Source organism: Hypanus sabinus, chromosome 7 (genome assembly GCF_030144855.1).
Source record: "Hypanus sabinus isolate sHypSab1 chromosome 7, sHypSab1.hap1, whole genome shotgun sequence".
Lineage (NCBI taxonomy): Eukaryota > Metazoa > Chordata > Chondrichthyes > Myliobatiformes > Dasyatidae > Hypanus > Hypanus sabinus.
Window position 1 is genome coordinate 75,900,169 of NC_082712.1, and position 13,266 is coordinate 75,913,434.

At 38.0% G+C, this 13,266-nt stretch overlaps 1 protein-coding gene across 1 annotated transcript in view; it reads right to left on the minus strand.

The window, feature by feature from the left end:
- Window positions 1-1,834: 1,834 nt before the first annotated feature.
- The window catches only part of LOC132396875 (coiled-coil domain-containing protein 171-like), a 449,415-nt gene continuing 437,983 nt past the window's right edge, over window positions 1,835-13,266 (minus strand). The window contains exon 25 of the mRNA XM_059974899.1: window positions 1,835-3,581. Within this exon, the coding sequence (XP_059830882.1) occupies window positions 3,336-3,581 (246 nt within the window). The 3' untranslated portion in view covers window positions 1,835-3,335. The remainder of the gene's footprint in view (window positions 3,582-13,266) is intronic.

Consider the following 13,266-nt stretch of genomic DNA (forward strand, 5'->3'; position numbering starts at 1 on the left):
TCAGTGCTTTAAAATAATAACTGTTACTATTAAAAAAGCTGTATTTTATTCATTTAATTTTCAGTGTTTTAAAAGTCATTTCAATAAATAGCTAAATACCATGGGACTTCAAAGACAGATATTTTGTTGTAATGCATTTGTTCATTTTCGATTGAAATTAAAGCACATGTTTTCTTCATATCCCATGATATTTTATTTTCTCTTATGAGGTGTATTACCAAAACACTCTGTCCATCTGCTCCTGGTCCGGCCCCCCTGTCAAATTTTAGAACCCTTTGTGGCCCACAAGTCAAAAAGTTTGCCCACCCCTGATCTAGATTATTCCCTCTCTGCCTTCAGTGATCATGAGCCATAAATCTCCATGATTCAGTGGCAATATTACACTTCTTAGGGAGTCTTTGAGAGCATACTCAGATCATTTCTTTTTTCTTCCTGGTAATCCTTTGCCGTGACAGAGCGTGTCGGGTGTTGTGCATGTGAATGATGTGGCCAGTCCTTAAGGACTGATGAAATGTAATTAGGGTCACAATGCTGGGGACGTTGCAAGAGAATTGTTATGTTGATTCTCTTTTCTTGCTAGTAGCTTTGGAGGATTTCACAGAAACAATGTTAGTCATATCTCTCCAGTGCGTTGAGATGCCTCCTGTAAATAGCCAGATTTCAGACCATCAGCATGGCCTAAAGCCATGATCAAATGAGATGGAACAAGTCTAAGAAATATACTATTCTTTATGTTTAGAAAGGTGATTTTCAATGTGCCTTTACAGTTAACCTCCATTCCCAACAATCTTCTGGCTTACTGCTAGTCTATTCTCATTCCACACCACCTTTACAACCCAGCCCCTAACTTTTCCTCTCAACAGTCTGTAGCTATAGGTGTCCAGTATTCCATTGCAGAAAATAAATAAGTTGCATCGGGTTCCTGTTTAATGCCTGCAGCTCAGTGCTAACAAAGCTTAAAACCGAAAAGTGGCTTTGCTGACAGAGTGAGCGAGCTGCTGATATACCAAATGCTGAGCATCCATTTCAAAATTACCCAATTGTTATAATTTATTCGGGAGCTTTCGCAGCCCAAGGCAGGAATTTTCTGAACTGTTGGTAATTTATCAGTCCCTTTGCTCTCTGGTATCTTAGTCAGTCCAGGGAATTTGGATAAGGCTATTCAACAAGGAAAGTGCTACTTTTATGCTCTCCAGCAGATGCCAGAGAAGAAGCTGGAAACAATACTCATTGTATCACTTCAGGGTTCATAGGATCCCACAGTTCTTTCTCACAAATCAATGTTCACCAGGGGTACTACATCAAATGGTCAAATTTTGATCCACTGTTATCCCTACACTTGTAGAGAGTAAATGTGTCCCTAGCTTAAGCTAACTAGAGGTTGTCATCAACATTTACTGCAGATGTCTGCAGAAAGTGAGTTTATTTTTACTGTGACCTCCTTGTAAAGTGGTTGATTTTGAAAATGTCTCTGGAGTGAAACAATTTTCAGACCTTGTTGTTGCCAATTTCTACCTGTTTCCACCGTATATCCAGTGAACTGTGAAGGCAAGCTTGAAATTTATCTTGCATCTGAAATTACACAATTAGTAAACTCAATGTTTCAGGGAGGTTATTGCTGTTTTGTGGATCAAATGAGTTTTTTGGATGTTTAAATATTGTGCATAAATAAGTTTCAGATTATTTTAATAACTTTCATGATATTGTAATATGCAGATGTTAAGGGGAATGATAAAAATAGTCCTACTGAGTGCAAATTGAATTTATTATTATAATTTCAAAAGCATAATTTCACTCCACATCTATTTAAAGAGTTTGTAAACAAGTTTTTAAAAATTGGCACAGAATTCCATTTTGACTGATGCAAATTCCTCCTCAAACATTTGGTAAAAATACTGCTTACATCTGAGGGCTAAAAGCTTTAGTTAGTATTAAATAACTTATTGAGAACATTAGGCAAGGCACAAGGTGACCAACTGAATATCACTTCATAAATTACAGGCACCTAAAAGCTTGTCAAATATATTACCAGAAATCGGCTCGTGGTTACCACTCAGCTTCTTCCTGCCTGACCTATTATTTGATATTTGACCAGTTGGTTGCAAGACATTTGCTCTTTCGAGCTGAAATGTCACAGGGGCTTGCTGTCAACACACTGACATCTTGGCCTGACGTGCGCTTTTTCCTTCTGTGTGCTACAAAGCAGAAAATGCAGGGCAACTGCTCGTGTTCTAACACTGGACCTTTTTTTTGCAGGTGGTATCGTTTGATGGAAAAAAGGTTAATCAACCTAGGGATTTCAAAAATATTACATTCTTCTTACTTGATTTACTCCATTCACCTTTTTGTTTGCTCTCATGTATAAATTTGCGTTTCAGTATGTTTCCCCTCAGTCGAGGGGGAATAGGAGGCATACTCCATTGCTTGAGTAAAAAGGGCACGTTGTAATACAGGATGGAGGGAATGACACCAGGTTGTTCTGCTGTGAAACATTGCACTTGGTAACAGGCTGGCAGTGAAATCTGGGAGTGCTACAACAGGGCTTGTGGTCAGTGAGACGATTTTAACTGCAGTAGTCCAGTTTAAGAATCCTGTTTCACTTTTGCACCAAGGCCAAAGAAATTACTTTAAGTATTTGAAAGCATAGTAATTGGATTAGTTGCAATAATGACACTGATTCAGGCATTCGCCTTGTGCACCACATACGTGTCATCTTTAGTCCTCCAAGCATATTTGTTTCACCTTTCTGGTGAAAGGTTGATGCTGGGGGCCTGCAGGGACCAGATCCAGCTGTTAACTCAGTACCTACAGCTGCACAATGCTATCATCATGTAACTCAAAGAGAGGCAATCTCACACTGACCAGGAATGACATTATTGTGATGAGAAGAACTAGTCACATCCTCTCCACTCTGCATAACCTGCTTAAAGTTTGCAACTAAATGCTTGTCTTCAGTTTGGTTGACAAGAGCGAAGAGGGGGCTCAGTGAACCATGACAGTGCTGCCATGAAATGACAGGAATCATTGGTATACACTTCAAATAGCTTTAGCGATCCTATTAAAGTGCTGTATCCCAATTTAAAACAGACATGTATAAAAACTTTGATAGATAGAGACTAAAATGACTTATTGATTTTAAACCTAAGCAAAACTACTCTAAATGTGTTTTTTGCATTTAAAATACAGTTATATGCAAAATAAAAAATTAAAACCAAATAATAATGATATGCACAATACATTGGTGATCACCTGAATATACAGCATTGCTCATGACTGCCATTCAACAAGAGATGTTTACTTAACTCAGGCATGTATTGAAATAGACTTCCAAGCTGTTATCTAAATGTGCTGTAGAAACCATTCTGCACTGCTCGCAAGGATTCCGTGGTTGAACTGACATGAAGAGAATAAATTGAGGAACGTGAATGTGCTCTGCTGTTCCTTGACCTCTCTCTCAGAACGCTGTATGAGGTGTCCATTTCGGCCTGCAGGGGTGCCAAGTCCTGGCTCACACTCTTCTCCTGCAGCAACAGCATTTCAGAATGGGAAGCAAGTGGCTGGTCCAACTGAGTCCTAATTAACTGCATGAAAGGGTGGGGAACGAACATATAAAAGATTAGAGAAACAAAATATCAAACTACAGCGATATTACAATGAGTATGAATCTAGAAAATATTGACCACCTGACTGAAGAGAAAGAACATAGTGTAAAAATCGGTATCCACGTATTTTTGTGCGTTGGACTGCAGCAATGCAGTAAAGCATGGAGTTATTTATAAAGTTCATAGAAATTGCAAGGAAAACAGTTTTACAGAATCATAAACAAACTAATAATGCGATAAACAGTGCATGTCCAGGACATGACTATCAAACATAATTTACATTCCAACAGAGTAAAAATTACAGTAGTGTTCATATCGGATCATTTTTCAAGGTGGGAAGTGGTGAGAAAAATCAATGGATTTTCATTGCAATAAATGAAGTAAAATCACCAAAAACAATATGTGTTGTTAAATTTCCACACTGTTTCTCTACGTCAAAGCTATATTGGTCCTTGGGAAAAATACTAAGAATAACAGTTTTTCCATTCCTTTTATTTTAGAATTGAAATAGTGTTAAAGGGTAAATAAAGTTTGATTTGAGTTCTCAATATATCTGTGTAGACAAAATCAATCTTGATTTGAATTACCAAATAAAACATATTATCTGTAACTAATTGAGGATTTTAGTCACCATCAGACCATTTAAAATGGTTTTAGAGTTTTTTAAAGAGATAAATGAAATCTCCCACAAGAAACATCAATGTTAAAAAGGTGGGAGGTGTTACCTAGAGTAAAGGAGTAAGTTTTTAATCTGCTGGTAAGGTTTTCACCAGGCAATACAACTTCTCTGAAGTTTGCATAGAGGTATTCAATCTACATAATATAGTTGCATGAAATTGGCCTCCAAAATGCTGGATGTGTCTTAAACAAAAGGGCTTCATAATGTCTTCAGCGTTACTCTTAACACCTGTAAAATTATACCATTAACACCGAAAGCTTTGTATTTCCATAGCAACAAAAAACAATCTTTTTGAACATCGTGTTACTACCACATATATTTTCAATAGTTTATCAGAATACAAAAATATTCCAATGTAATTTTCCATTAAAACCATAAGACTAGAAGACAGGAGCAGAATTAGGCCATTCAGCCTAATACTGCCCCACCATTTTATTGTGGCTGATTTATTATCCTTCTCAACCCCAATTTTCTGCCTTCCTCCCTCACCATAAACCTTGACAATCTAACTAATCAAGAACCTATCAACCTATGCTTTAAATATACCCAATGACTTGCCCTCTACAGACCTGTGTGACAACGAATTCCACAGATTCACCACCCTCTGGCTAAAGAAATTACTCGCCATCTCTGTCCTAAAGGAATGTCCTTATATTCTGAGGCTGTGCCCTCTGGTTCTAGACTCCCCATTAATCATTCTCCCTATATCCACTCCACCTAGGCTTTTCAATATTCGATAGGTTTTAATGAGATGCCATACCCTCCCCCTCCCCCCCCCCGAATTCTTCTAAACTCAGGCAAGTACTGGCCCAGAGCTATCAAACGCTCCTCATATATTAAACCTTCCATTTCTGGGATTGTTCTCATGAACCTCCTTTGGGCATCCTTTCTTAGATATCCAAGTAGTACAATTTGGTGTCCACAAAACCATTTCCAGGAGGTGCTGGAAAACTATGTTTTACTCAAACTATGCTAAATGAAAGATAATAAACCTAATAAAAGAACTGTTAACTTGAGAATATACTTTCAGATTTGTCTGCTGCAGCAGTACTTACACTCACAGTATATTTTTAAGCCTCCCTGGTGAGGTTTTCCATCACAACAAAATCACTGAGCTTCCAGTTGATATTACTGTTCACTGAGAATTAACCAGATTTCATCTTGAGAGAGGTAGCTCAAGCAATTTTATTGTAAGTAATTTAAAAACAATTGTTGATCACTTCTATTCTTTTGGGCTCGTTTCCTAAAATAACTTGAGTGAGGAGATTATTTTAAATAAGACTTTTCCTTCTTATGGCATTGCTTTAATTGCAGCATTCTTCAAAGTTTAACTACCTTTAAAAAATGTTCCTGCCATTTTGTTGTAGCAAATTACAAAACCAGACTCTATCACCTCCAGATTTGTACACCATTTCTCTGGAATAACTGTTGTCAATTTTATGCCAGCATAATTTATTTAGAGGCACAATAATGCACACTTTGATAAAAAGCATGTCATAGGTATTTACCTGCTGTAGAAGGTAGCTTGAGTCTGAACCACTGAATGATAGACATACTCCAGATCATTTGAAAATTCAGATTTAGAATTCTTTTGGCCTCTTCATTTTCCATGTCAAGAAGCATAAAAGATTTCTACAGACTGTACTTATTATACTTGTTGCCAGTAATTAGTTTAATCTCCCATCATTCTTTACATAAAATTTTCTATCAAGTTCAACAATGTGCAAGAATTCCAGACAATAATTATAATCAAAATGATTAAGATTTCAATGTTCTACTAATTGCAGAATCGGGCTCCTAATACAAAGAAATGTTGAAATGTCCTTTACTCAAAGGAACACAGCTACACAGCGATTCGAGCTACTGTCTCAAATATCCAGTGATGCTGAACTCTGGTACCATCTGTGTGGAATTTCCACTTCCACATGGGTTTCTCAGATGCTCAGGTTTCCTTTCACTTCCCAAAGATGTTCTGGTTGATAAGATCACACGTTAATTGTAAACTACCATAGTGTAAATGGGAGGCAGGAGAAATCGGCAGGGTCTTGAAGATGTGAAAGGAAAAAATTAGTGCAGTAGAATGCTTACTGATCATTGCAGACACTGTGGGCTGAATGGCCTATTTCTGTGCTGAATGACTACTTAACACAATGCCAAAACCTTGTAAATATTTCAGTACTTTCTGCATTCAACAAAATATTAATTTGCAGAACTTGAAATAGTAAACATTTGTAAGATTTCAAATTCTAAAACATTGTATTTTCTTCAATTACTGCAACAGCAGACCCATCATTTACAGTTCCAACAACCCAATGATTAAGGAACAATTCTGAACAAAGCAGCCTGCTTGATCAATACCCCATCCTAAACATTCATTCCCTGTACCACAATCCATTGTAGCTGCAGTGGATACAGTCTACAATACACACTCAGTTACTGGCCTAGACCATTCCCACACAGTCCCCCAAGCCTGCAACCTCTCACTCCGAGGAACAAGGATTTCAGGCACTCTGGAACACTATCACATGCAGGCTCCGCTTTCCCAGAACAAACCATTGATTGTTTCTCTTTCCACAGATGCTGCCCGACATTCTGTGTTCTCCCAGCATTTTCTATTTTTGTTTCAATGTCCCAACATTGACACTTAGATTTTCAAAAGGACATAGCTTCCTGACTTGGCAATATATTCCCATTCCCTCATCGTATGTAGCAAGAAACAATGTTAAATATGTATATTTAGCTTTGAAGAATTTTGTCATTAAGAATCATATTCACTTCATATGATTCTAGGTGTAACTGAATACACAATTAAACACATAATTAATTACTTCCCCACTGAAGTTCCACATCACTGGTGGGTTTAAATTCACAGACACCCTAACTAATATTGCAGTAGGAGTACTTTTACTAGAATAACTACTTTGGTCCAAAAAGGCCACTTGCAATATCTTTACAAGGGAAATTAGAGATGGGGAATAAATGCTGACCATTTGCTGAGCAATTAATAGATTAGAGCTGATCACTGGTTGAATTTCCTGTTGCCCACTGGAAGTAGCTTGAAGTGAATGTACAAGCAATTCCCTTATGAGAGTTTTCTTTCATGAAAGTGGTCAGTATCATAAGTTTCCATAATGCAAATTGAAAAAAAATGAATGATTTACTTTCTCTCACATAAATTCTGCAAGAGTGTATTTAATTTCATATCTCAGATTTCTGGGTAATGATTTGTGAACTCTGTAAGGATGAAATCCAAATCAAGTGGCCGTTAACACAGTGGTGGGTTAACCTGTAGGTAATGTGTAAATTAAATAAATATGGACTTGGCTTAAATAGTGACTACAAGATGTGTCCCATACAGTGAGAATATCAACCTGTGCTGTGAATTGTTGAAAGTTTAAATATTTATACTGTTGAACAAATGATAATAATTATCATATTTCTGGCAATTGGGCCTGTTTTAAAAAAACTCCACAGATTATTTTTATCATAAATTATGTCATTACTACATAATTTTTCACATAGAGAAAGAAACAGTTAACTATATTTAATTTTGAAGCATGTTGTCATTACGAATCATATTCACTTCATCCAATTCTACGTGCAACTTAATACACAATTAAGTTCCTAATTAATTCCTTCTGCACTGATCTCCCTCCTGGCGCTTATCCCTGCAAGTGGAAGAAGTGCAACACCTGTCCATTCACTTCCTCCCTTATCTCCTTTCAGGGCCCGAAATGGTCCTTTCAGGTGAGGCAATGCTTCACCTGACTGTCTTTCGGGGTCACCTACTCTATCTGGTGCTCCTGGTGAAACTTCCTCTACACGTAGGTTGGGGGTCTGCTTTGTCGAGCATCTTCATAAGCAGGATTTCTCAGCAGCCAGCTATTTTAATTCCAATTCCCATTCCCATTCTGATACATTGGTTCGTGGCCAAGGTGATGCCACACTCAGGTTGAAGGAGCAGCACCTGATACTAGTTCAGACTAAAAGACCATTACCTCTAGTGCCCCTCCTCCTTTCCTTTCTCCCATGGTCCACTCTCCTGTCTTACCAGATTCATTCTTCTTCAGCTCTTTCCCTTTTCCACTTATCACTCCCCCACCTCATTTCATCCCTTTCCCCCTCAGTTGACTTCACCTATCACCTTCTAACTTGTACTCCTTCCCCTCTCCTTCCTTTCCAGTTCTGATGAAGAGCCTCGGCCAGAAAGAGCAATTCTTTATTCCTTTCCATAAATGCTACCTGACCTACAGAGTTCCTACAGCATTTGTGTGTGTTACTCTGTAACATAATGTCCTCTTCACAGAAAACAGCGACAGAGAATATCTTGGCAGGGGGTTGGGAAATGGAGAGAGAGTCCTATCAGTGTGATAAATGGGAGTATCAAAGGAGGAACAAAATCGAAAAGGGTGAAGGTTTTATAAATGAATGCATGCAGTATACGGAATAAAGTAGATGATCTTGTAGCACAGTTAGAGATCAGAAGGTATGATGTGGGGATCACTGAGTCATGGCTGAAGGAAGATTATAGCTGGGAGCTTAACATCCGAGGATACACATTATATCAAAAGGACCGGACAGGCTGAAGGGGTGATGTGGTTCTGTTGTTAAAAAAAGCCATCAAATCCTGAGAAAAGGTAACATGGGATTGGAAGATGTAGAATCCTTGTGGGTGGAGTTAAGAAACTGCAAGGGCAAAAAGACCCTGATGGAGAGTCTTTTACAGACTTAATGGAGACCTTGATACAGTAGTCAGGATGTGGGCTACAAATTACAATGGGAGACAGAACAGGCATGTCAGAACAGCAATGTTATGATAGTCATGGGGGATTTCAAATGCAAGCAGACTGGGAAAATCAGGTTGGAGCTGGATCATGAGAGAGAGAATTTGTGAACTGTCTACAGGAAAGCTTTTTAGAACAACTCGTGCTTGAGCCTACGAGGGGATCAGCTATTCTGGATTGGGTTTTGTGTAATGAACCGGAATTGATTAGAGAGCTTAAGGAAAAGGAACCCTTAGGTAACAGTGATCATATGATAGAATTTACCTTGCAGTTTGAGAGCGAGAAGCTACAGTCATATATATCAGTTTTATAATAGAGTAAGGAGAATTATAGAGGCATGAGAGGGGAGCTGGCCAAAGTTGATAGAGAAGTGACACCAGCAGTGACGATGGCAGAGTAGTATTGGCTGGAGTTTCTGGGAGTAATTCAGAAGGCGCAGGATACGTACATCCCAAAGAAGAAGTAGGATGTTGCAACCGTAGCACCAAGGGAAGTCAAAGCCAACATCAATCCAAAAGCGAAGACACATACTAAATCAAAAATTAGTGAGAAGTTGCGGCATTAGGAAATTTCAAAAACAAATAGAAAGCAACTAAAAATGCCATCGGGAGAAAGATTAAGGGAAGAAGGTAAATTAGCCAACAATATCAAAGAGGATACTAGAAGCTTTTCAGATATATGATGAGTAAAAGAGTGGTGAGAGGTAAAAGAGTGGTGAGAGTAGGTATTGGACTGCTGGAAAATAATTCTGGAGAGGTAGTAATGGGGGACAAGGAAATGACAGCTGAACTGAATAAGTATTTTTCATCAGTCTTCACTGTGGAAGACACTAACAGTGTACTGGATGTTTGAGAATGTCAGTGGACGGAAATATAACTGAAAGGTCTGAAGGTAGTTAAGTCAACTGGACTAGATGAACTACACCCCAGGGTTCTGAAAGAGGTAGCTGAAGAGAGATTGTGGAGGCATTGGCAATGATCTTTCAAGAATCACCAGATTCTGGAATGGTTCAGGAGAACTGGAAAATAGCAAATATCATTTCACTCTTCAAGAAGAGAGGAAGGCAGAAGAAAGGAAATTATGAGCTAGTTATCCTGACCTAAGTGGTTGGAGTCGATCCAATATGTGTTTTCAGGGTATTTGGAGACACATGGTAAAACAGGCCAGACAGCAGGTATTCCTTAATAGAAAATCTTCCTGCTATGTCTATTAGAATTCTTTGAGTAAGTAACAAGCAGTACAGACAAATCAAAATTGGTGGATGTTGCTTTCTTTGATTTTCAGAAGGCATCACACATGAGGCTGCTGAACAAGTTAAGAGCCCGTGGCATTACAGGAAAGATACTAGCATGGATAGAGCATTGGCTAATTGGCAGGGGACAAAGAGAGGGAATAAAGGGAGCCTTTTCTGATTGGCTGTCGGTGACTAGCTGTCTTCTGCAGGAGTCAGTGTTGGGACTAATTATTTTTACGTTATATGTCAATGATTTGGATGACAGAATTGATGGGTGTGTGGCCAAGTGTGCAGATGATACGAAGATAAGTGGAGGGGTAGGTAGTGTTGAAGAAACAGGGAGGCTGCAGATGGAACTGGACAGATTATGGGAAGGTTAATCTATTTTGAGAAGACTAGAATATAAGAGTAAAGGTGTAATGTTGAGGGTTTATAAGGCACTGGTGAGGCCTCACTTGGAGTATTGTGAGCAGTTATGCGCCCCTTATTTAAGAAAAGGGTGTGCTAACATTGGATAGAGATCAGAGGAGGTTCATGAGAATGATTGCAGGAACGAAAGGCTTATCATCTGAGGAGTGATTGATGGTTCTGGGCCTTTACTCGCTGGATTTAGAAGAATGAGGGATGATCTCTTTGAAACCTATCAATTGATGAAAGACCAACATAGAGTGCAAGTGGAGAGGATGTTTCCTATAGTGGGGGAGTCTAGGACCACAGGGCACAGCCCCAGAAGAGGGATGTCCATTTAGAATGGAGACGAGGAGGAATTTGTCGAGCCAGAGGGTGGTGAATCTATAAATACATCGTCCCAGGCAGCTGTGGAGGCCAGGACGCAGGGTGGAGGTTGATAGGTTCTTGATTACTCAGAGCGTGAAATGTTATGGGGAGAAGGCCAAAAATGGTGTTGAGAAGGAAATGCATCTACCATGATGAAATGGCAGAGCAGACTCGATGAGTCAAATGGCCTAATTCTGCTCCTATGCCTTATGGTCTTTTGGAAACAAAAATACTACTTATTTCTGTTACATGATTATTTTTAATGAGATATTTTAAAAGTAGCTCAACAATATAAAATTATGTAAAATTCAACAGAAATCAATCTTCACTTTTAAGACAGGAACTTATGGCCTACAATGCAATTCATAAATTAAATATTGATTATATAATTAATATATAAATAAATCTGACAATTGAAAAAGATTCCAAAAGAAAGTTCCTACTGAGAATCATTTTACAATGTTTGCACATAAATGGTTCTGCAATAAATGAAATTATAATATAAATAACATAGATATCAGATTTTAATAAACACATCAAACTAATTCAAGTGTTATAACATGTAATTCTCTGATAATTATTCAAGAGATACCAATACAAAAAATGGCTATGTGGTTGACAGTTAGGTGAAATGCTTTAAATAGGAGGAAGATATAGATGGTCTGGTCAGTTAAGCAGAAAAATGGCACTTGAAATTCAATCCAGAACTGTCTGAGCTAATGCAGTTAGGGAGGCACAATTAGGCAAGGGAATACAAATAAATGACACTAACTGTGTGATGTAGATGAACAGAAGGTTGTTAAGGTGTCTGTTTACAGAACCCTAAAGTTAGGTCAGGTCAATTAGGTAGTTAAAAAGCTATAGAGGTGACTTCTTTTGTTAGCTTTGGTAAAGAGCAGAAGAGCAGGGAGTTTGTGCTAGAACTACATGCAAAACCAAGTTCAGCAACAGTTGTGGTTAGGTTGGGCTGCCCTTAGAGAAGAATAGAAGGAAATGCCCTAACTGAGATGTATAAAATTATGATTGAAAGAAAACATCTGTAGTTTTACACCTAGTAATGGGGTCAATATCTATGGAGAATAAATATAAAGTGATTAGTAGAAAGATAGGTGGAGAGGTGAAAAAAAAAGGGTTGTGGGGTCTGGAAATACCTGTAACTGTTTGAGAGGAACCAATAGCTCAACACATTAAACAGCACTGGACGTGTGCTTGAAAAACCATGATCCACAGGCCTACAAACTGGATGTTAGAAGGTGGGATTAGGATGGACAGTACTTTTCAACCAGTGCAAAATTGATGAACTGATGAAATTGATGAACTGATGAAATTGATGCCTACAACTTTCAATAAAAAGCAAATCATCACAACTTCAATTAAGAGTTAATATATTTGAAATGTGATTAATTGTTACACAATGTCAGAAATAAATTTACTTAAGAGGTTACATATTACAGTGAGGAGTACTATCATTATCTGTTGACCAGATGAATCCTGAACCATGATTCAGACTATTAAAGTACTGTAAAACTTTCCTTTCGCTCTGTTTTTTATTTCTCAACTATCAAGTATAAGCTACATAAGGATATGTTTCTGCTATACCAATGCTATTTAGAGCCTGAAAAAAACTTCCTTTGTGATGTAAGATGAGACCATTTGACTCTGTCAGTCCTTAGAACAATCCTATCAGTCCCCTATCTCTATTTATTTTCTAGTAAATTCTTCACTCATACTTTTGATAACAACCCCCACTGTTACTTAGCATACTAATCAGCATATTTTTAGGACACGAGGGTAATCCAGAGTACTTCTTGGAAATTTATGCAGTCACTGGTGAACATGCAAACTCCTTGCAGACAGGCAGACAGCACTAGAGATCAAAATTAAACCTAGGTTGCGAGGACTGTGAGACAGTTGCATTATCAAAGTTCGAAGTAAGTTTTATTACCAAAATACATATACAGTATGTCACCATATACAACCCTGAGATTCATCAGTAGTGCCACTGTGTTATAAACCAGCAATGCATGGACAGTCTGCCTATGTTTTTGGGTAAATACCTGCAACTGCATCATATTTTGACATCATTTGTGGACCTCATGCTGTGGAATCTTGCAAATGTCAATAACAGTGTTTGTGTATGCATTCATATTGTGTATATATTCATATGAATTGCGTATATATTCATATTAA